This window comes from Lepisma saccharinum, chromosome 5 (assembly GCF_977018435.1).
Source record: "Lepisma saccharinum chromosome 5, izLepSacc3.1, whole genome shotgun sequence".
Taxonomy (NCBI): Eukaryota; Metazoa; Arthropoda; class Insecta; order Zygentoma; family Lepismatidae; genus Lepisma; species Lepisma saccharinum.
In genome coordinates, this window is record NC_139233.1 from 69,253,474 (window position 1) to 69,279,532 (window position 26,059).

Here is a 26,059-nt window from a genome sequence, read left to right on the forward strand (position 1 = left end):
TAATATAGAATGAAGTATTTGCAAATTTCAGTAATCAAGTTTTCTCCTCGATGTTTTACCGAAGTAGAAGTATGGGTAAAAAAAATCACCCTTAACGAAATTTTGTTTCCTTTAAATTTGTTGTGTTAGAACAATCAACATTTCACTACAGTCAGTCCATTTTAGTAGTGAGCTCTGTGATTTGTTCTTATGCTGGTGTTCCTGTAAATAGGTGGTCAATGAGTCAGCTTTTGCAAAGTGCACATCAATCGGACATTAAAAATGGAGAGACAGAAGCATCACTCATGATGCAGCACTTAAACATAAAGTTATTTTGTGTGCTGAGGAATTTGGAAACTGAATCCGGTCGACCATTTACCGTAAGGGAAGTGTCGGTTCGTCATTGGAGACGTCAACGACAGCAATCTATCGTTATCAGCCTTTCTCTTATACATGGGAAGAAGTGGTACAGATTCATGCCTGGGGGCTGTTAGTCCATTCTTCCTTCCACTTTTGGATGATCTGCGAGTTAATTCTCCAATGGTAGGGGCATATCTGCAAATTACTTTAAAAATTCTCTCTTCTTGGCCTTCCTTGCACCAGTATATGGCGGTTCTGTGTTTGGTTATTTGGTCATTTGTGATGATGTTATTTTTGACATATGTTTTATATTTTATGTAGTCTTCACAGGTTGGTCCGTCGAAAGAAACTATCGCGTTGTAGATTATGAATATGTATGGATTAATAAGCGAGATGACATTCATGGTCTGAATGAATGTGTTCGAACCTATTGCTACCAATTTATTTATTATAGGCTTAGCTTTTGAAGTTACGTAATCCATGCCATCGTTGCATTTCTCGTAATTTCACACCTACATCTTTAGCTTATTTTACTCTACTAAGATTTCTCTCGGAGTTTTATCTGTGGGTGTTTATTAGCATTCAGCTTACCCTTTAGGATTATAAAGTGGTTCTTTCGGGTGGCAATCGTCAATTTCGCCGTATCACACAAGTCCTCGAGAGAGTTTATTGCAATACTGATCTATCTTTCCAACTCTGTTCTTGAATTACCTTCCATAACAATTATTACGTGATCTAGCAAAGTCTATTGTGCTTTTGATCTCCGAAAGATTTCCTAATTTTTGCGAGATGGCTCCAAGTTTAGATTCCACAATTCGGAACCTAGAATGGATCCTTGCGTTGTTGATTTTGAGGCCGTTAAGTTAGACGTCTGATGTGCTTTCCATCTGATATGATTCGTGGGTAATCTATGCCTCTCAAGGTCCTGAAAAGACGGGGTCAACTAGCGTTGGTACAGGTACATGTCAGTTCAAAGCCTCACAACGCCGTCAACGTCTCTACCATCTGTGAGGGCCTCTTTTTTTCAGTTGGAAGAGGGACGCAAGGCAATTTGTACCTTACAACCTTGCACCGGAGAACCAACTGCAATCGACTTGATATATCGTTTGCAAATACACTCGATATAAATGTCGATTGCATCTGTGTATAACAAGATCTCGCTTTCATGTCCACAGCGATCTCTTATAATACACCATTTTTCCTTTTGAGTCTGCAAATACTGACATATTTAAATCTAAAAAACATAAAGGTAAAGTACTCCCCTATGCTTAGCACCATGCCATGAAGGCATATAGGGGGTGTGGGGGTAGCGCCCCACACTTTCTTGCTCCGGTCGTGAGTGGGGGTGATGTGATCAGCATCACGTCCCTGCCCGCCTTTACCCCCCAGGTACCCATGTCATTGGGCGCCGGGGCCGCTTCCAACGTTAGAAAAGTTCCCGGATTTGAACCGGCCGGGGATCGAATCCGGGACCTTTAGCATGGTAGTCAGACGCATTACCGACATTCTTTTTAAGGAAAGCCCCTAAGCGGAAGCTTCCCCCATCACACTTCATTCACTCACATCATTTCATTTTACATTTCTATTTCAGGACTTTTCAGGACAGACAATCACAAATACCCATGTCTTACCCGGGACTCGAGCCCGGAACCCCTGGCGTTGTAGCGCGCTCTGCTAATCACTTCGCCACGGAGGTTGACACCGACTGAGCCACCGCGGTCATTTATATTTAAATCTAAGGTAATAAAAATTGCACAAAGTACTTGAAATACCTATCACTCAACCTAACCTGCAAGAATTACTTCGCAGACCCAAAAGGAAGAACCGTTGGTGGTCTTACATTATATACCTACTATCTGCATACCTACCTACACACTGGCTATCAAGACTTACTTCATTATACACCTACATTTGCCTGAAGTGACATGGGAAAATCTCAGGTATTACTGTTACTACTGTAATTTTACTGTGGCAAGCTGGCCAAGTCCACCCCAGCATAACAACAGTGGATGCTGAGCAAAACGTAGGACCTTCCCGACCCAGCAATATTCCAGAGCAGACGAACTCGTACTAGCTCGAAAAACCGTCATGTACTATCACACCATAGTATAGGGCCACCAACGCACAGGCAGGCCCATTGTCCTAGGTGGAACTTCCACGAGGTCTCCTACCAAACGGCAGGGAAAAACCTTATCGGGAGAGATCCTACAGTTTTGTTGCTATCCAAATAACAAGAATCCGTGAGATATAGGGTGGAAACGTAACGTGTAAAGTGCTTTTAATTTAAGAAAATAAACCTGCCTTGGTTAGCAAGTATAGTGTGTTTAATATGGAAACAAGGCATAATCGTGTTACAGCAAGAATCCAAGTTACTTCAGGAAAGTCCTGTGTGTTATATTTTGTTAGCACGAAATTTGTGTCATAACGACGCACGTTTGAGTAGCATCTTCAATGTCAATTGAAGTAAGTGGATCGCATTGTTTGTTACTTGCATTTTTACAATTGCGAATGAATCTTTTACAGAGCGCTACAATCCTTAACAATTTGAAAAATGTAGAAAAATTGTTTATTATTGCCTCTGCTTGCAGATGAGACACCAGTGTGGTTACAGGAAGCTTTCGTTGTTCAGGAACATCTTTGTTGTTAAGACTTGTGTCAGATGATGATGATGGCCAATACGTTTCATTTTCTTGCAACCAAGCTGGACCATGAAACCATAGCGAATGATGATGAAGATCTTGAGGTTTAACTCCACGGGAGATTAAATCCGCTGGATTATCCTTGGAAGAAACTTGACTCCATTGATAAGTTTGAGTAAATTCTTGAATTTGCGCTACTCTGTTGGATACAAAAGGCTTCCATCTGCTTGCTGGCGATCTGAGCCATGCCAGAACTATTTGTGAATCTGTTCACACATAAACATTGTTAATATTAAGTCTCAAAATTGGGAGAGTCTTGTTGAGTAATTTGGCCAATAAGACTGAAGCGCACAGTTCGAGTCTAGGAAGAGTGGTTTTCTTGATGGGGGCGACCCGTGATTTTGAGCACAGTAAGTGAACTTTGGTGTAACCTTCTTCGTTCGTTGAACGAACATACAAGCAACTGCCATAATTTTTCTCCGATGCATCGGAAAAGCCATGGATTTGTATATTCTTGACACAACCAGGTGTTAGGATGAAACGTGGTATTTGCATTTCACTGATGACTGGTAGCTGAGAATGAAAATGAACCCATTCAACTTGCAGGCTTTCTGGAAGTGGATCATCCCAGTTTATGTTATGAAGCCACAACTGTTGTAAAACATACTTATACATTACAGTTACTGGTGAAAGCAGTCCAATTAGATCAAATATCTGGGCAATAACACTGGCTACTTGACGTTTGGTTGGTTTGTGTGACATCATGTTAACAGACTTGGTTCCAATGTTAATCATGAAAGTGTCTGCCGAGGGATTCCATGAAACGCCTAGAGTTTTAACACCCTCGGTATGAAAATGAATAAGACTTTGAGTCTCTCTCAGTGATTCTGGAATAGCGTTGAGTACTTCAGTGCTGTTGGAGCACCACTTTCGTAAGATGAATCCTCCTCTTTTCAGAAGTTCTGATAGATCTTGATAAAGTTGTAACGCACCTTGCACGCTACTGCTTCCTCCAACGTAATCATCAACATAAAAATCACGCTGTAACACTTGAGATGCGTGTGGGAAGTTAACTGCTTCATCTTCGGCTAACTGCTTCAGACATCTAGTTGCTAAAAAGGCACTTGATGTAAGCCCATACGAGACTATATTCAATTGAAATACTGTTATGAGTTCCTGAGGAGAGTTTCTCCACAGAATGCATTGCAGTGACCTGTCATCTGGATGTATGTGTATCATTATATACATTTTTGTTACATCAGAAACTAATGCCAACTTGTGAGTTCGACATCTCAGAACAATGGAAAAAAAACCTTCCTGTATGGTAGGTCCAACCACTTGTATGCTATTTATTGATTCACCGCTTGTTGATGGCGAACTCCCATAAAAAACAACACGTATTTTCGTTGTACTGGAATCCTTGAAAACACAATGATGCGGAATGAAAAATTTTGTTCTGTCATTTGTTTGTACATCATTTAAATTTCCTATGGGTTCCATGTGTCCCAACTGGTAATATTCTTGCATAAATTCTGTATAATCAGCCTTTAATTGTGGTTGACGTTGAAACCTCGTTTCTAATTGGTGAAATCGAGTTAATGCAGAGTGTTAAGAGTCACCTAACACTGAACGATCCTTACATAATGGCAGCCTGACCGTATAACGGCCACTTTCATCTCGTGTCACATTTCGCTGAAAATGTTGCTCGCAAGCAATTTCTTCTGGTGATTGCAGTTTCGTGTGGATCTCCTCTATGATCCAGAACTGTTCCAGTTGCGAGCTAAGAGAATATTCCTTTCTCGTGGAAAATGACCTAGTAATACTGTTGTTAGAAGACGTTGCTGGAATCTTTCCTGCAATAATCCATCCAAACTCTGTATCTTGAGGAATGGGGAAATTTCCTGGTTTTGTTCTCTTTTCAGGCTTCACAATGGTAAAGAAAACCTCTGCACCAAGCAGAATTTGTATTTTGCCCAGCGAACAAAAGTTTGGGTCTGCTAAACGAATATCTGTTGGAATGTTCCATTCAGATGCATCAACCTTTTTTGAAGGCATTAGTCCTGTGATGGTTGGCAACACTGAGCACGAAATACTTGTCGTAAAATTGCTATTATTAGATCTCAGACGGATCTCTACTGAATGACTCGATTCAGCTGACGAATTGTTGATTCCCTGAATGGGAACTGGATGCTTTACCTTTCGAAGACGATTGCTTTGAACAACATCTTCAACAATGAAATTATTCTGCCTCGCCGCGTCCAAGAGAGCACGACAATTGACCCAATTGCCCGCTATATCTTGTACTTGAACAATTGCCGTAGCAAGTAACACCTGTGAAGTACTTTTCTGCTTAATTGAACAATAAGAAACTTGAGGCGCTTGATCTGAATGCTGTGAAGAATCCCTTGTTTTATGTACCAAAGATGGGTTCACGTGACCCCCAGATGACATTTCACGCTGCTGGTTTACATTGAATTTACCTTCATCTACGAAAAGTAAAGTACTATGCTTCTGTTTACATCGCTTGCACACTCTTACACTGTGCCGAAACGTAATTGTTGCTGCTAAGCAGGGACCTGTAACGTAACCCAACTTGTAACGCTGTCAAGTTACGAACGGAACTATCGATATGCGTTACAATGGCATTGGCGTTCCACACAGTACCGGACAGATTGGACCTACCTACAACCTGGGTAAATTAGGTGTACCGTTACTCAACGACCCATTCGCTTCAGGTACTGAGTGGAACGGGTCTCGGATGGAACGGGTACGATCGTACCCGTACATACTGTACCTGAACGGTGGCTACCGGGTACGAAATGGAACCACAAGTTGGTAACCGGTACTGAAGCACTATGACCAGCGCTTGTTATTAAAATACCGGTACCTGGATAGAAATGGATGAAGCGGGTAACATTTGTAACAGGAACTTACAGTACGTATCATAACAGTTTACTGTCAATCAAAATTCCACAGCAGCAAATGGAATACCGATAAATATACACTTCTTTGTTTAAAACTAATTATAATAACTTTAGAAAAAAGTAATTCGTGATCTTTCTGGATTTTATTTATCCGAAAAATATGTATAAATGCTATCTAGTTTATCTTTCATTAATTTGTTAATAATGGTATCAGCTATGCAAAAATTTTGAAGACCGTCACTCTGGCAAACTATTAACGATAGAAACAATTAGTTTCAACAAGCTCATGTAAATTATACTAATTACAACGACCTGCGCAGAAGGTCGATATTCGTCATTCAGGCAACCTGTTACTAGGAGGCATGTGCAGTAGGCCCCATTACTTTTAAAATAGGTAGAGACGTGAAATTGAGTTTGAAGATAGATTATGCTAATTAGAGCACGGCAAATCAACATGATTGTGGAAAACCGGAAGTTGATGGACGCCATATTGAAAAATGTTACTTCTTAAGATAGAGAAGTGAAATTCGGTTCAACGGTAGCTTATGCTAATTAGAGCATGGCAAATCAACGTGATTCCGGAAAACCGGAAGTTGGTGGACGCCATATTGAAAAATGTTACTTCTTAAGATGGAGAAGTGAAATTCGGCTTGAAGGTAGCTTATGGTAATTAGAGCATGGCAAATCAACGTGATTCCGGACAACCGGAAGATGGTGGACGCCATATTGAAAAATGTTATTTTCTAAGACAGAGAAGTGAAATTCGGCTTGAAGGTAGCTTATGGGAATTAGAGCATGGCAAATCAACATGATTCCGGAAAACCGGAAGTTGATGGACGCCATATTGAAAAATGTTACTTCTTAAGATAGAGAAGTGAAATTCGGTTTGAAGGTAGATTATGGTAATTAGAGCATGGCAAATCAACGTGATTCCGGAAAACCGGAAGTTGGTGGACGCCATATTGAAAAATGTTACTTCTTAAGATAGAGAAGTGAAATTCGGCTTGAAGGTATCTTATGGGAATTAGAGCATGGCAAATAAACATGATTCTGGAGAACCGGAAGTTGATGGACGCCATATTGAAAAATGTTACTTCTTAAGATAGAGAAGTGAAATTCGGTTTGGTGGTAGATCTTGCTAATTAGTGCATGCTAAATCAACATGATTACGGAAAACCGGAAGTTGGTGGACGCCATATTGAAAAATGTTACTTCTTAAGAAAGAGACGTGAAATTCGGTTTGACGGTAGCATATGCTAATTCGTGTATGACAAATCAACATGATTGTGGAAAACCGGAAGTTGATGGACGCCATATTGAAAAATGTTACTTCTTAAGATAGAGAAGTGAAATTCGGTTCAACGGTAGCTTATGCTAATTAGAGCATGGCAAATCAACGTGATTCCGGAAAACCGGAACTTGGTGGACGCCATATTGAAAAATGTTACTTCTTAAGATAGAGAAGTGAAATTCGGCTTGAAGGTAGCTTATGGGAATTAGAGCATAGCAAATCAACGTGATTCCGGAAAACCGGAAGTTGATGGACGCCATGTTGAAAAATGTTACTTCTTAAGATAGAGAAGTGAAACTCGGTTCAACGATAGCTTATACTAATTATAGCATGGCAAATAAACATGATTGTGGAAAACCGGAAGTTGATGGACGCCATATTGAAAAATGTTACTTCTTAAGATAGAGAAGTGAAATTCGGTTTGAAGGTAGCTTATGGGAATCAGAGCATGGCAAATCAACGTGATTCCGGAAAACCGGAAGTTGGTGAACGCCATATTGAAATACGTTAATTCTTAAGATAGAGGAGTAAAACACGGCTTGATGGTATCTTATATTAATTAGAGAATGGCAAATCAACGTGATTCTGGAGAACCGGAAGTTTATGGACGCCATAAAGAAAGACGTCAATTCTTAAGATACGGCAGTGAAATTCGGTTTGATGGTAGCTTATGGGAATTAGAGCCTGGCAAACATGATTCTGGAAAACCTGAGTTTGATGGAATTCATATTTAATTTTTAATAAATAAAAACTAAATCGACACTCAAATGTATTTCTTTTTCAACATGGCGTCTATCAACTTCCAGTTTTGCAGACATCATATGCATTGTCCATGTTCGAATTAGCAAGCGCAATAATCTAACCGTATTTCACTTCTTCATCTTAATAAAATGCATTTTTCATTATGCCGTCCATCGACTTTCGGTTTTATAATATCATATAAATTGACCATGTTCTAATTAACATAAGCAACCATGGTCAATTTATATGATATTATAAAACCGAAAGTCGATGGACGGCATAATGAAAAATGCATTTTATTAAGATGAAGAAGTGAAACACGGTTAGATTATTGCGCTTGCTAATTCGAACATGGACAATGCATATGATGTCTGCAAAACTGGAAGTTGATAGACGCCATGTTGAAAAAGAAATACATTTGAGTGTCGATTTAGTTTTTATTTATTAAAAATTAAATATGAATTCCATCAAACTCAGGTTTTCCAGAATCATGTTCATTTGTCATGCTCTAATTCCCATAAGCTACCATCAAACCAAATTTCACTCCTGTGTCTTAAGAAGTAACGTTTTTCAATATGGCGTCCACCAAATTCCGGTTTTCCACAATCATGTTGATTTTCTATGCTGTGATTTCCATAATCTACCATCAAACCAAATTTCACATTTTTCAATATGGCGTCCACCAACTTCCGGTTTTCCACAATCATATTTATTTGCCATGCACTAATTACCATAAGTTACCATTAAACCGAATTTCACTCGTATATCTTAAGAAATAGCATTTTTCAATATGGCGTCCATCAACTTCCGGTTTTCCACAATCATGTTGATTTAACATCCACTAATTAGCAAGATCTACCACCAAATCGAATTTCACTTCTCTATCTTAAGAAGTAACGTTTTTCAATATGGCGTCCACGAACTTCCGGTTTTCCGGAATCACGTTGATTTTCCATACACGAATTAGCATATGCTACCGTCAAACCGAATTTCACATCTCTTTCTTTAAAAGAAACATTTTTCAATATGGCGTCCATCAACTTCCGGTTTTCGACAATCATGTTGATTTGTTATGGTCTAATTCCCATAAGCTACCACCAAATCGAATTTCACTTCTCTATCTTAAGAAGTAACGTTTTTTCAATATGGCGTCCATGAACTACCAGTTTTCCATAATCATGTCAATTTGCCATGCTCTAATTCACATAAGCTACCGTCAAACCGAATTTCACTTCTCTATCTTAAGAAGTAACATTTTTCAATATGGCGTCCATCAACTTCCGGTTTTCCACAATCATGTTGATTTAACATGCACTAATTAGCAAGATCTACCACCAAACCGAATTTCACTTCTCTATCATAAGAAGTAACATTTTTCAATATGGCGTCCATCAATTTCCGGTTTTCCACAATCATGTTGATTTGTCATACACGAATTAGCATATGCTACCGTCAAAGCGAATTTCACGTCTCCATCTTAAGAAGTAACATATTTCAATATGGCGTCCATCAACTTCCGGTTTTCCACAATCATGTTGATTTGCCATACACGAATTAGCATATGCTACCACCAAATCGAATTTCTCTTCTCTATCTTAAGAAGTATCGTTTTTCAATATGGCGTCCATCAACTTACGGTTTTCCACAATTATGTTGATTTAACATGCACTAATTAGCAAGATCTACCACCAAACCGAATTTCACTTCTCTATCATAAGAAGTAACATTTTTCAATATGGCGTCCACCAACTTCCGGTTTTCCGCAATCATGTTGATTTAACATGCACTAATTAGCAAGATCTACCACCAAACCGAATTTCACTTCTCTATCATAAGAAGTAACATTTTTTCAATATGGCGTCCATCAACTTCCGGTTTTCCACAATCATGTTGATTTGTCATACACGAATTAGTATATGCTACCGTCAAACCGAATTTCACGTCTCTTTCTTAAGAAGTAACATATTTCAATATGGCGTCCATCAACTTCCGGTTTTCCACAATCATGTTGATTTGCCATACACGAATTAGCATATGCTACCACCAAATCGAATTTCTCTTCTCTATCTTAAGAAGTATCGTTTTTCAATATGGCGTCCATCAACTTCCGGTTTTCCACAATCATGTTGATTTAACATGCACTAATTAGCAAGATCTACCACCAAATCGAATTTCTCTTCTCTATCTTAAGAAGTAACGTTTTTCAATATGGCGTCCATGAACTTCCGGTTTTCCACAATCATGTCTATTTTCCATGCTCTAATTCACATAAGCTACCGTCAAACCAAATTTCACTTCTATATCTTAAGAAGTAACATTTTTCAATATGGCGTTCATCAACTTCCGGTTTTCCACAATCATGTTGATTTAACATGCACTAATTAGCAAGATCTACCACCAAATCGAATTTCTCTTCTCTATCTTAAGAAGTAACGTTTTTCAATATGGCGTCCATGAACTTCCGGTTTTCCACAATCATGTCTATTTTCCATGCTCTAATTCACATAAGCTACCGTCAAACCGAATTTCACTTCTATATCTTAAGAAGTAACATTTTTCAATATGGCCTCCATCAACTTCCGGTTTTCAACAATCATGTTGATTTAACATGCACTAATTAGCAAGATCTACCACCAAATCGAATTTCACTTCTCTATCTTAAGAAGTAACATTTTTCAATATGGCGTCCATGAACTTCCGGTTTTCCACAATCATGTCTATTTTCCATGCTCTAATTCAGATAAGCTACCGTCAAACCGAATTTCACTTCTATATCTTAAGAAGTAACATTTTTCAATATGGCGTCCATCAACTTCCGGTTTTCAACAATCATGTTGATTTAACATGCACTAATTAGCAAGATCTACCACCAAACCGAATTTCACTTCTCTATCTTAAGAAGTGACATTTTTCAATATGGCGTCTAATTTCCAGTTTTACCAAAATAATTTTGATTGGCAATGGCAGGTCAACCCGAATTTCAGATCTGTAACTTAGATGGTAACATTACTCAATATGGCGTACATTAACTTTCCCTTTTTTCCACATGTATTATTAGTTGGTAATATTCTAATTACATAAACTATCATCATGGCGAACTTTCAATATCTTGCTTGAAAATATTTTTTTTAAATATGTTCACCTTGCACCCAATATTACGTGTATTGGTTATATAAAGGTAACATTATTAATAACAAATCTCACGATTCCATATTTATTTATATATATACAATTTATATTTTATTGCCTACAACCTCAATTAATATTAGTTCTTATCGATTTTTCAAGAATTCAACAATGAAAGTTTTAAAATGAAGAGTTACGTGACATATATTTTCTGATCCATTCAATACCCATTTGATTTGCTGAAAATAGGTTTTGTTACAATTGTACCCGATCCTAAAGTTCAGATATACCCATCATGAATTTGTACCGGTATGATTCTAAGGAGAGGTACGTACCGTAACGGAACCGGCATTCAGATAAGGAACAAGTTCCATGCTTTCTGGTACGGGTATTTTAACGTTCCACTCTGTGTACCCAAAGCTGTCGTCCCCGAAGCACTCTCGGGTACGAACGGAACGGTATAGCAGAAGCGTTACTGTTCGCCTTACCAAGAGGTTCTGGTATTTTCCTTGGAACGGTCCACAGCACTTGGGCCGGTACGCGGTACCCGGTACGGAAATAACGCGGAACGGTGACAAATACCAATGAATTGCGTTACGTTACAGGTCCCTGCTGCTAAGACAGTTAAAACATACGCGATTCTCACGTAACAATTTATATTTTTGTGAAATAGAAGCTTTCTTAAAGGCTTCACACGAAAATAAGCGATGTTTGTTTGCTTTACAAAACATGCACAATGAAGAATCTGTTGTAACATATGACTTCGAAGATTATTGACATTTAGCACTGTACTGTTTGTGCATATTTGTACCTTGTTACCTTCACTCGTAACTGGATTAATCTTTTCAAGAGCCTGGCATCTGTGCTCTAGAAAACTAAAGAGATGATCTAATGTGCTAAATTCAGTATCATTACTTTCTAGTTCAAATGCTCTTCTCGTTGCAGGATCGAGATTTGAAACAAAATGCTGAACTAAAATTATATCAGTTAACGACGTGTCGTCAGTTATCATTTTGAGCGCTGAAATAGAGCTAACTGCATTGTTTGTAAATGCACGAAGTTCCTGACAATTCTCCTTTACAACTGGATTGATATGTAAAATATCATTTACATGTGACACTGCTATCAACCTTTTATTGTCGTATCACTCATTGAGTTGCTCCCAAGCAATAGCGTAATTTGCTTCTGTCATTGACAAATTCTGAATTAGATGTAAGGCCTCGCCTTTCAACGATACGCGCAAATACTGAAACTTCTGAACATTTGAAATATCTACATTGTTGTGTATCAGCGACACGAACGTGTCCTTGAAAGACACCCACTGCGTGTAATTACCGCTAAAATGTGGTAATGCAATTGCCGGAAGTTTCACCTGCGTACTTCCTCGTGATGCAGATTGTTTAGTTTCAGGGGAAACTGGCTTTGTGACATGCTTGTCAATCAAAATTTGCATTCTTGTTTTCAAATCAAAGTACATGCGTTCAATTTCTGCTCTTGCCGCGTCATGTTCACCTTCGACTGATTGCAGTTCAATGGTGCCCTGAACTTCTTCTAATTTTAGCCAAACCTCGTTTAAATGCTCCAAGCGAGTCTTGATTGTTAGAATGTTGCTTGATGCTTCATCGTAAGTATCAACATACGAAGCTATACGTTTGAGTTTGCGCTTGCATGCATTTCTTTCTTTGATAAGACGCTGAATGTCGGCCATGGTTGCAAGGTAAGGAAAATACAAGGAAGGAAATGTAAAATGAACCAGACTTACTCACCGATTTGCTTCTTTGATGCTAGCGTAGAAAGTCATTCCCTCCTCCCACGACGGTGGTGAAGAAACAGAGAATGCATCATCATCCTACGACGAAACAAGAGTTCCTGAAACAGCTGATTCCACCGTACCGTGACGATTAATGCTACTGTAATCGCAACCGAGTTCAAGGTCACTGCAAAATGCGTTCAAACAATGTTCGTTACGAAAGCGCGGAAAACCTGTATGCGTACAAACGAAAAACACTGTTTGTTCTGTAACACTGTCACAATTAGCACTGCCACAACTGATGATCACTGACCTGCACGAAACAAACTGTCACTATATCCGGAATGCGGAGGACCATAAATGTGTGTAGATTCCTTCCAGGTATCACCAACAAAGAAAACTAGCACCTCTGGGGATGACGCCATATTGAATACCTTACCATAGGGCTGGATCAACGGATACAGCAACAAATTTGCATCATACAAGTTCTTTAATTCACTTGGCATTATACAGTAATTAAATACGTTTGCACACTGAATAAGATACAAAAAGCCCACATCCTATAGGCTAGCTGAAAAATGTTATTCGCGCTTCCCGCGAGCCGACATGCACCATGCCTATGTGTGAATATCACAGTCCCAGATTTCCGCGTTCTTGCAAGAAGCTACCAGCGGGAGTAAAATATAAACAAATGAGGCGCGGAAAGCAATATTTTTTTTTTTTAAACCCTCCGCCATCCGCGGCCTCATAGTAGCACAAATGTCCCGCGCGCGGCACTCAGTGCCGCCCTATCAAAACGAACGTTCTTTACATGAATTATTGATTCAAATCGATGTTCAATTACACTAGCACTTACTACAAATCAGGCGAAATATATAGGAACGCAAACACGTCAATTATTGACATTTTTATTAGCTATTAAAGGAAATAATTTAAAAAATGAGAGAAAGTGTTCCATAGAATTGCAAGCTTATAACCTTGAAGCAAATGCATCAAAATATTATTCTAGAAATAATTAGAACTTTGCCATATAATGAAGGAACTAAAAATGAATTCTCCATTCACAAACATGTCAACGTATTTTTCAAAAAATTTCAACGCATTTTTCAAAGATGTTCAATGTATTTTTTTAAAAAAAAATATCCAACATATTATTCAAAACGAATTGAAATCGTACAACTCATATTAGCTTAGAAAGGAACTATTTGTTCCAAATTTCTCAGTCAACGTCTTACTGACTCGCAGAAAAAGCAATCAAATGTATGAAATACAACTCGAAGAAACTTACAAAATATTGTTAGAATGTTCAAATCTCAATATTTTTCTCCTACTTTTACGAGATATACATAAAAACCCATACTGACAGCTGCAAGCACGGGGTGGCCTCGGGAATAGCTAATTCTGCAATGTTGGGAAGAGAGAGAATTGTTTTCAGTCTTTAGAAGAGATCAGTGGCGAAGCGTCCTATGAGGCCCGGAGGCCGGGCCTACCCTAATATATTTGTCTATTACGGATTATTTTATTACTTATAAATTTCATTAAACGACGCTTAATAAAAGAAAACTGAAATTCTAGGTCTTCCGATAATTACAGCAAGTTTGCAACCCTGCCTTGAACCGTATCTGCGCATTCAGCGAGGCCCGCCCGAGAGTGCCTCAGCTGGTCCCATAACAACCTATGTGATTCGTGCAGGAAAGCATAATTTCAGGGGCGCGTTCGCCTGTAATGTAAACTGAGAGGCCGGCCTCTTTTCTCTCTCTCTGACTTCCGAAGAGTGCCGATCGTGTACGAGCGCGTGACGAAGCAGGCAGTGGACGTACAGAGCAAAGAGAATGGTACAGAGCTTGTTGAGAAGCAGCGTTTCCATGGAAGATTCAGAGCTGTGCCGGGAGCGGAGCACACCCAGCTGCTAACATGTAGCGAAAATGTGTTGCTAATACCTCTAAGCCTGACCTCCTAACCTATCAAAGTAGGCATTATTAGAATTCTAACTGCAAATAATGCATGCAAGTTGGTTACCAGTGTTAAGTTTGGTGCTTTCAGCTCTTTTGAGGAACCGCTTTTCGCGAAGTGTTAGCTGCTGGATGTGCCCCACACCAATCTCGATTCAGAGAGGGAAAGTATTTTATTTCTTTGAGGAAAGGGATATTCAGGCGAAATTTCCTTTCATGATTAGTGACATAACTGAAAACGCGCTACTTTTAAAATGGGGCAAAGTACGTACAATGCAAACATATAGAGAAAATCCATGTTACTGAAATTTTCTGGTCGGTGTGTTACACAGTCCGTGTTCTCATTTAGCATTTCATCATTTTCTAAATCATATTATAATTTTTTTTAAAAAAGTCGCCTATTGAAGAAGAATTATATGCATAAAAGAGTTAAAAAGAAATAATTGATTGATAGATTTAGTTTATTTTACTTGGCTTTCTGCCATTTTTGGCTAATTGGGAAGATGAGAATGAGCGATAATATGATGACATTGACGGAGGGACACTCACAAAGAACACCTATGCCCAGGTGGGGATTCGAACCTGAGGTCCTTGTCGTAGCACGCTGTTATAACCAGTGACGTGCACTGAGGAGTAGCTAGTCTAGCAGAGATAGATCAATCAATCTCACATCTCGAATTATATTCAAATCACAATATTTATTGTCTTGTTAAAGCCACCACAGCTCATATGCAACACCTTCTTTTCCACGCACTTCTCGTCCATCGGTGTTCTCCGCGGGCAAAGCAGGCTGGATACCCTAGCTCGCTCTTCTTCCGCCTGACCAGTTTCCAGGTAGAAACGGCCGGCCCAAGGAAAAGGAAGATTTCTACTCTACTTCCCTTGCCCCCACACACCCCGCTGCAATGGTTGAAAGCCCAGGCTTTCAGGTCCCCCAGCCTATCTCCTATAGGACAGATAGGGGATTGGTTTCTCATAATTTTTTTTTGTAAATCCTCTAAAGAACACAGGGTAAAATTTTCTGCAGTACTTATGTTCTCTGTATTTACACAACCTTTTACACGTTGTACAATATGTGTGTATGTATAATATGGGATGTAGTTTTATTGTTTATAAAATGGGAACGTGTTATGTGCAGACAATAATGTTATGCTTTCTTTCTTTTTTTCTTTTTCAAATATGGAATATATAATGATTAAATTACAAATATGTGCTCAGGCTCTCTCTGACTCTCGTTTTAGTAGTGTTTTATTTAAATATACTAATATATTGGCCTGTAACAGTCATAAATACGGATGTATTTATTTGGGCAAGAGAACGCGTGTTCATATTGTTGTTGGTTTGGTTTATTTTACTTCGCTTTTCTGCCACATTTGGTTATCGCGAAAATGAGGATTGAGTGATGATATGATGAAATTGGCGAAGGGACCTCATATGAACAATCCAGGCCAGGATTCGAACCCGTGATGAGTGCGCATTCTTGTCCTATGTGTTGCAGTGAATATTGAAATAATTTGGAATGAAAAATGTATCTCAGAACTCAAAAAGTCAAATGAATATCATTGAAGAAACTACAAAAAAGTGTGTTGTGTTTTGTTTCCTGTCACCAAATCAACCAAGCGCGGGGGAGTGGTTATCACAGCGCGCTACGACACCAGGCATTCCGGGTTCGAACCCCGACCCGGGCATGGGCGTTCCCTGTGCTCGTCCCTTCATCAGTTTCATCGTATCATCTTCACAATTAACCAAATGTGACAAAAAAGCGACGCTAAGTAACAAAAATGAAATCAAATCATTGATTGATTTCTCAAATTGGTTTATTTTATTTCGCTTTTCCGCCACCTTTGGTACAACAAAATAGATGAAGGAACACACACAAAGAACACAAATGGCCAATCCGAGATTCGAACCCAGGATCTCTGGCTTAGAGTCAAATCAAATAGTTTTTTATTTTTGAATGTGGGTGGGGGTAACGTGTACTTTTTTCTAGTACTCATTCATAATTTTGCAATCTTTTCCTGTTATTGACATTCTTCTTTTTTGAAGGAATACTGGCCCTAAAGGGAGGAGGGGTGTGACTCACACCAACCCCCCCTTGAGCACGCCACTGACTGCTACCCCAAGTGTCGACGTCACCCCACGTCACTGGTTATAACCAATCCGCCGCGGAGGTCAACATTTAAAAGAAATAAACGCTACAATAAGTGACGATCAAGTGAACCAACCATTTCTGTAATGCGAGAAACATTTACAATACTGTTATTGAAGTAGCAAATATTTTTTACGAGCAGCTTTAATCTAACAAATGTAAGATGGCTAGGGCCTGACAGAACGGCTTTTTCATTGGGTGACGCGTGGTCAGAACATCGAGTCCCATTGTCACTGTTTTCTGACCTTGGAGACAGAAGCGCCTTTATTCTCAGATATCTAATCGAGATTAGATTAAAGTAGAATCTGAACCAATGCCTCCAGGGGGAATCGAACCTTCTACTTCTTGATTATAAGGCGAGAGCGTTAATCACTACATTGTCCTTTACAATAACTATCCCGACTTTTTCGAACAGTAGTAGACGAGATTCAGGCAATATGTTATCTTTTATTTTCTAGGGGCTATATTTTAACATACTACTGTTAAAAAAAATCACATCTTCCCCTCCCCCCAATCCCTGCTCCGTCCTGTGCCTACCCTTCCAGAGACAGCACGCTTCGCCACTGGGTCTTATATACTATAGTACCATTTCTGTCTATGTTAGTTTGTCTTATTATATATTCTAAAACCATATTGAAAAGTAAAGGAGCAAGTCCGTCACCTTATTTCAATCCCTGGTTCAGTACTATGTCTTCTGTGAGTTCGTTCTGTATTTTAATTTGGCTTTTGGTTACTGTCATTGTCTGACTAATCAGTTTAATCAGTTTTTCTGGTATTTTAAATGTCCGTAGTATGTTTTCCAATTGGCCTCTCAGTACACTATCATATGCCTGTTTAAAATCTATATAAATCATATATATATATCCACATTGTATTCCCAGCATCTCTCAGTAATCTGTCTTAATGTGTAAATCTGGTCTGTTGTTGATCTTCCTATACGAAAACCTGCTTGGTATTATCCTATGCATTTTTCAGCCAAGGGTTCCAATCTCTCTTTAAGAAGTCCTGATAATATTTTATATGCTGTTGACAGAAGTGATATACCTCTGTAGTTGTTACATGTTAGCTTATACCCTTTTTTATATATAGGGCATATAATACTATTCTTCCATTCTTCCGGCATATGTTCTTCTTCCCAGATTTTATATATCAACTGGTATATTGCCATTATTAATTCCGGTCCTCCTTTTTTGAGTAGTTCACTGGGTATGCCATCTCTTCCCGGTGCCTTATTCCTTTTCTGTCTGTCCATTACTTTCTTAAGTTCTTCTTCTGTTGGTGGTTCGATTTGTACTTCTATATTACCTTGCTGTTCTCTATTTATCTGTATTTCTATTACATTATCTTCTACGTTCAGGGGTGGGTTTAGTAGCTGTTCAAAATAGTCTTTCCATACTTGCATAATCTCCTGTCTTTCACTTACTATTTCTCCCTCACTTTTGCGGATTAGATCTGTTCTTGGTTTGTATCCTTCTTTGAAGGATCTAACTTTTCTAAAAGCTTGTTTTATATTATTTGCCTTAAATTCTTCTTCTATCTGTGTCAGGTTATCATTTATATATTTCCGTTTCTTCTTTCTACAAATTTTATCCGCTGCCCTTCTTGCTTCTTTATACACTTCTTCTCTTCCTCCAGTTGGTCTATCCTGGTATTCCATGTATTTTCTATTCCTAAATTCAATCACTTCCTTACATTCAGTATCAAACCATTCCTGTTGTTTTGGTTTCTCTTGATATCCTAGGATTTCTCTCGCTGTTGTTGTTACATTCTCCCTCACTTTTTCCCACATTTCTTCTATAGAGTCTCCTGGTATTATTGGGTTTCCTTGCATTTTTTCCTTTATAACTCCTCTGTATTCAGTTAGTTTTTCTTCTTGATATAATCCCTCAGTCTTGTATTTGTCCTGCCTACTATTTTTATTTAGTTTATTTTTGTTCATTCTGCATCTGTATTTGATTGTTACTAGATAATGATCCTATCCACAATGTGCTCCTCGCATGGTTCTTACATCTAACATACTTGTGGCGAATCTTTTATCTATTAGGACATGGTCAATTTGATTAAATGTTTGACCATCCGGTGATATCCATATTCTTTTGTGTACATCTTTATGTGGGAAAATAGTGGAGCTAATTATCATGTTCTTACTTACTGCAAATTCCATTAATCTCATCCCATTCTCATTGGATTCATTGTGCAGACTATGCATACCTATCATTCCTCTATATTCTTGCTCTTTTCCAATTTTGGCATTCATGTCTCCTAAGACTATTATTGTATCATTATTTGGCGTTGAATCATAGACTCAGACTCTTTCAAGCTGTTGGTAGAATAAATCCTTTGTTACCTCATCCTTTTCCTCTGTTGGAGCGTGGGCATTTATCAAGGTTAGGTTAAAAAGCCTGGTCTTAATTCTTAAGGAGCATATTCTTTCACTGATTGGTTTAAAATCCAGGATATTGTTTTTAATCTTCTTATCAATTATAAATGCCACTCCAAATTCTCTTTCTCCTCCTTCTTTTCCACTGTAGCAAATTGTATGAGTCATATGTTCAGTGATTCCTTTATCTTTCCATCTTGTTTCTTGTATGGCTGTTATCTGGATGTCATATTTCTTAATTTCTTGTATTAAACCTCCTATTGCCCCTGGTTTATAGTGTTCGGACGTTCCATGTACCAATCTTCATATCCATTTTCCGTTGCCTTTGTCGTTTCCATTTGTGGCTACCATTCCGAGGCTCCTTTTCTGGTTTCGAAACCTTTCTCATTTTGGGGTGTGGGGTTGTCAGCCCCACCCCAACCCCCATACTTGGAGGACCAGGATTTTTGATTGAGGTTTACTCCCCTAGAGAGATTGGCTTCACTACGCCTTCGGAGCCCTCTCTGCCCCTTTGGTTTTCTGTCAGGGTTCCTTCCCTTAGCCTATGGGGATCCTTCCCCTCCCTGCAAGGCAGCAGGGGCTGAGCTTTTATAGTGGCGGCTCTACCTCGCCACATCACAGGATTTTCCTCGGAGTCTTGCAGTATTTACTGAGATGCAGTTGCCACATCTCACCGCATCCTCCAATCCTGCTGCTGCTTGTCCGCGACTGTTTCCAGCTAGCCAACATATCTGCTGGCCGTTCCCCTATCCGCAACCTGGGGACGGGCCTGGTGGCATGCAGCTTTGCCTCTGGGAAGGTAGCCCAGCCCAGGAAAAAAAAGCTACTACTAGCGTTTAGTAATTTCACTTCAGTCTTAATTAGCATTATTTTTGTGACTTTTAGTCATTTTATGAGTAAAATTGAAGAAAACCCTCTTTTCAAGCAATAAATAAATTAGTCATTTTTAAAGTACCCATTATTTTTTAAATTAGTCTGATCTGAATATATGAACTCAAATGCTTGACTCTAGTAAACTATTATTGGTCAGACCTTACAGCCTGCAAAATCCCATTTTTAGGATGGTATTTGATGGGAGGATAAGGGAGGTTCCCCTCTTTGTTGCTAATTTTTGGTACTTGTATATAAAAAAATTATATTACATCCCAATACTTCAAGAGAAGTCCTCCCTCTCACCAACAGGAAGTTTTCAGGATATCTTTGTATCGCTGTTCGTTCCTCAAGCACCAACGAAACTTGATACCTGCTGTTTCCTGACTCTCAACGTAGCAGTGGGGGGGGGGGGGTGAGGCTGGACTGTCCTATTTACATCCTGACACTTGGAATAAATGAGGAATTATGTCTAATCTTGTACTACCTACTTAACCTATGGACTTTTCTTCTCCACATCAACATGTGATCAAAGCATGTTAGAACGAAGTAATCTTATTTCTCCCTATTGATAACATTAACTAGTTGTTTTTATCTCGTTTCATAGCTCAGTGTGTGATTCTGTCATGCAACATCTTGTTAGTACTATGTAGAATTTGACCTTACAATGACTCGTAGACCTGAAGCTATTTTTAATCTAACGAGTCCTTCAGACCAATAGTTCCACAAATACAGAAACATACAGCGTGTCCACAAAGTCCTGCTACCGTTACAATGAAACTTAACTCCTAAACTATATGAGATAAAGACATGCTGTTTTTTGCAACGTGTTCTATAGCTCTCAAGGTTTTATTTACTATCACAACACTTTCACATGCGCCCTGTTAGTTGCCCTCAGGACGTCGAGACAATATTCGATCTCCATCCATACACGCTGCAGCATAGCAGCATCAACCTGTTCGAGGACTTCTGCAATCCGTGTAATAATAATAATAATAATAATAATAATAAAATACCACTAGTGATTAAAACTTTGAGAGCTGTAGAACACGTTGCAAAAATCCGCATGTCTCTATCTCATATAGTTTAGGAGCTATGTTTCATTGTAATGGTAGCAGGACTTTGTGGACACGTTGTATATCTAAAACATAAGGAAACAAAATCAAACAAATTCACACATGATATAAGAAAGGGGTAGAACATGTCAGAACAAATTACAAATACCGCCCCATCATGGATTCAACTTTTTGCTTTTAAGAAATGGAAATGTGATTATATACATATCAAAATAGACTAGAAGTTCATAAAAAACATGTTGGTGTGCCTCATTTCAATACAACTTCTAGCATGGGCATCCTTAGTGGGGCCTATCCATGACCCACCCACAATAATCCAGAAAAATGTAATATCCATGTGCAAGAAATTGGCATATTATACAGAATGCCCTCCAATACTCAAAAGTAATGACACTTTTGACTTCAAGCATGAGTGCCAATCAGGGTTGGGAAATTATGCAATAAAATAGTTTTCTATTTGACATGTAAAATATGCATAAAATATGTAAAAACTTAAAATCTACAGATTCTAACGTGCAACTTAAAAAATCCTAACAATCCAAACAGTACACATTCTTCATAATGTATTAATCCATTAATGTATTATTTTCACAATATTTAAAAAAAAATGTATAATTATTTGCCTGCAGGTCTGTTTGATGTGTTCAGAGAAAATAAATAAAAATCGCAATTATGACCATGTTATTTTTCACAGCTCACAGACCATTAATTTGTAAGATTGACCTAATATGTTGGCTTAAATGTGTACATATTATTCTTTGATGTAAAAATTAGCATGAAGCCAAGTAAAATATCTGTTGCTTACTAATCAATATTTATCCTTTTCAGGTTCAAAATTTATCAACACGCTTATCTCCTCTGTTAGTTGATATACTAACCTCTCCCCCTTCCTTTAATGCAGATAGATATTTTGGAAGTATTCCAATGACAATGAGGATTATCCTGTGTGCCAATATTGACCTGATTGTTCACAAAAAGGTCGGTAATGAAAATTTGGAAAAAGTATGAGAGAAGACAAGTCTTTGGGAGCAACATGTTAGTTACTTTATTGTGGATTGCAACAAAGTAATAGTTACTTTAATCATTACTTAATTATCATACTGCACTTTTCAGATAATTTCTTGGTGAAAAGAAAAAAACAACAATTCTTTTGTTTACTTTGCTTCTGGGGGACTTAATGTAATTCTTTATTCATACAAGGAAAGCATTTTTCCTTCTTAGAAATTTGTTTTCCAGAGAATAACAATCAAGGTTTCTGTTGAGAAATGGTAATCGATAGGGCATCTGACTGTCAATTGGGAGACCTGGGTTCGATTCCCAGGATGAGGGATATAAGTTTGATTTTTTTCCGGCCTTGTCCGTGCATAAACTGGTTCCAAGGTTCAGCCAATGAGTACCTCGTAGAAACCCAGGAGGCGAGGTAAAGGCTGTCAGAGAATTATGCTGATCACATCACCTCCAAAATGGCCGAGATCGAGAATGTACCCTACATCCCTTAAATGTTTCTTCATGGCAGGGTGATATATGTACAGGGAACTTTACCTTATCTTTGCCCTTTTTCCTATGCTTGAGTGCATTGTTTCAACTACTGTAAATATTTACATTTGAATGTATTATTTACTAACAGATAGTTTGAGTGATATATCCATTTGTTTCCCTTGGCCTTATTCATTTCTTAATTTGCATAATTTCATTGTTAAATACATTGCTCGAAGTGAAGGGGGTGTGTTTTTGCAAAAACTCCCCCAGCTGCCTCACTGCAACATGTTAAACCCTAGGATCATTGCCCCAGCTAACCCCAAGGCTCGCCCAAACATCGCCCCAGCTAACATCTTCCACTTCTATCGCTGATTAAATAAAATGTTTTTTGTGGTTTAGTTAAGGATGGTTTATTACACTAATAAAGGTTATTGATTACTATTTTCGTAAGCCATATACATGTATGTATAGAGTACTAGCTCTTACATAGCTCATCACGTTAATGACTGAAGGACATGGAGAGAGGTCAATGATGTTGCCAGAATTCCTGGTAGTCATGCCTTCAATAGGAGATTCAATGCAAAGGACACAGATTGGCTGTAACAGTCACATGGCTCTCCACTGTGTACAATGTATAGGAGTTCATCAGCCATTGTATATGACAAGCTGTATGGATAAGCATTGTTACAGAGTATATTTCATACATGTTCTCCACCAACATAAGAAACATCCATCTATAACAGAATTATTTCAAAATAAGTAAACATAACAACTGATTTTTTTTTTTTTTAACTGAAGCACATTTTCCATGCAACTAAATTTCCTACTGACTGAAGAAATAATCAGCAAATAGGTTTTGTCAACTAGATCATGTTCTAGTTCTACTGGTTACCAAATGCAATGAGGAGTCAATCAGAACCAATCTTGGCAACAACAGAAAAAAAATGAGAGAGACTGTTCCCACTTTAATGCAGTTCATTTATTTTTTTGTGTAAAATAATAATAATCATTATTTTAATTCAGTGTGACACAAAATTTAGATAAGAGGTGAAGCTTTTCCATGTGCGTTGCATTATGCTATTAAGGCACATATGGGATATGGAATGCCGAAGAGCCAGGTTCATAATTTTCACTACGTTCTAAAATTGTATGTTTAAATAACTGGAGGTGCAACAGCCCATGAGAGCCAAGGCCTACCTACCTACCTACTGCCAGCTTCACTCCCGAGGTGGTAGATCATCCAGTCAGTTAAGGGGTGACATGTGGTCAGCACAACTGACTGCGGAATCCGGTCTGTAGATGACCAAAAATGAATGAAGAACCTGTCCGGCCCTGAAGGACCAAAAATGAATGAGTATCCGGTCCCGTAGGATTTAAATGTAAGCGTATTTGTAGGTTACCACTTACATCCCTCTGAAATGGATTATGTCACTATAGAGCTAAGTTCACAGGGAGTTGTAAAGAAAATACAGGTACACACTAATAACTATAACTATGTATTATAACAGGGACGTAGCTAGGTTGATCAGTTTTTGGGGGCCCAAATGTCAGAAATTTCTCGATCAAATCATTAAGGAATTTAACAACAACCAACATTATGTATGTATGTGGGTATATATATGAAAGAGTGAGAGACAGACAGACGTTGTTAAATTAAAATCAACTATCATATACACATGCACGCCACTCTCCATCATACGCAGGATGTTTTTCTGGCCGGGGGGGGGGGGGGTAGAATTGTAAAAGTGGATAGGGGGTTAAAATTGTACTAAGAAAAAGTAATAATTGTGACTAATTTTAATGGGGGTTTGCTTGATTGAATTGGCATTTTAAGCCCACTATGCACAGGAAGGTTAATCGGGACTGGACCTACAGTTTAAAGTGGGATTCGAACCACTGTGTGCCTCCGCTGGGATCCGAAACCGGGAACCCTTGATTACAAGTGGCGACGCTACCACTGCGCCATCGGCGAGGCCAGTAAAAGGGGTTTGCTCGATTGATTGATTTTACTTCGCTTTTCATTCACTTTTGGCTAATTGCGAAGATCGGGATGAGTGGTGATATGGTGAAATTAATGAATGGATACTCAACAAACAACCATGCTCATACCGGGTATCGAACCCGGGACCCCTGGCGTCCCAAACAACTCCGTCACGGGGGCGGCTAATGAGAGTTTGCATTTGCCACTTTGTTTTCTTTCTTAGGTTACCAGTCCAAATTCTCTGACAGACCGACACCGAACTGCGGCATATATTTATTTTATTTGTGAAACAAAGTTTCTACCGATTTCCCATCATAAACTATTTCTGGAAAGAGTACATTCGTGATTCTATTGTGTTCAAGCTGACAGAGATAAATTTTACGGTGTACCGCCCCGCACACTTGCATTTAGGGTGTGACCAAATTGAGGAAGGATGAAAAGAAACAGACAGCCCGTCGGCCAAAGATAATGGGATACATCCAATTCTCTCTGCCATCGGCATTCAGGCCAGAAGCCAGAAGGTCCACTGGGCTCTTTTCCGCCGTCTTGTGTTTACAACCGCGGGAGGGCTTCTCTGACGTCAAGATGAAACTGCCTTCCGAGTATCTCATACTTCAGTACTACAAAGCACGTAGTGCTGTTGTTTCTTAGAGTAATGAGCAGGGGTGTAGATTTATAGACGCTAAAAACTTTTAAAACAGCAGGTAAATAGGCACCCAACACGATGAAAATACACGTATGCACTTGGTAATACACGTGTTGACTGGATTGTTTTTGTATTTTGTTGTATTTCTCTTATATTTGCGTCACTTTATTTACATTCGGTTAATCGCAACGAATATGATGAATAGTATCTAAATGCAGTGGCGTACCCAGGAATTTGGAAAGGGAGGGGTAATGTGTACATTTTTAAGTAGTCGGTCCTCATTTTGACATATTTTCTTGCGTTTGACGTTCTTTTTTTCTTTTTTTTTTTTTTTTTTTAGAAAAACTGGACCAAAATGGGGGGTATAACTCCTACCAACCCCCCCCCCCTTGGCCACGCCACTGGCTAGATGATATTGATGATATGGAAAATACTTTATTCAAAGAAAATAATAATAATAAGAAGAAGAAGAAATGTGAATTGAGCATATTGCAGGGAATAACTTTGAAATTGTGGATACTTACTGCTTTTGCTTCAATGTTATCTTCCCCTTCTATTCCTACGATAATATCTAGTTCTCAAAAACGGGCTTTAATCGCGGCGTTGAGGACGAATAATGATAAGATGGAAAGGCAAGCACGAAGGAACATTGACAAGACAAAACAGAACCCGTCATAGGATTACACTGGCTGTGTATCCACATACCGGAGCCTCAT

General features: G+C 38.7%; 2 protein-coding genes across 2 annotated transcripts; both read right to left on the reverse strand.

The window, feature by feature from the left end:
• Positions 1–4,586: 4,586 nt before the first annotated feature.
• Positions 4,587–5,429, reverse strand: LOC145988059 (uncharacterized). The gene has a single exon (XM_083122896.1). It carries the CDS (start codon positions 5,427–5,429, stop codon positions 4,587–4,589), a length of 843 nt encoding a protein of 280 aa, XP_082979022.1.
• A 6,775-nt stretch (positions 5,430–12,204) lies between these two features.
• Positions 12,205–12,768, reverse strand: LOC145988060 (uncharacterized). Its single transcript, XM_083122897.1, has one exon. It carries the CDS (start codon positions 12,766–12,768, stop codon positions 12,205–12,207), a length of 564 nt encoding a protein of 187 aa, XP_082979023.1.
• Positions 12,769–26,059: the final 13,291 nt, after the last annotated feature.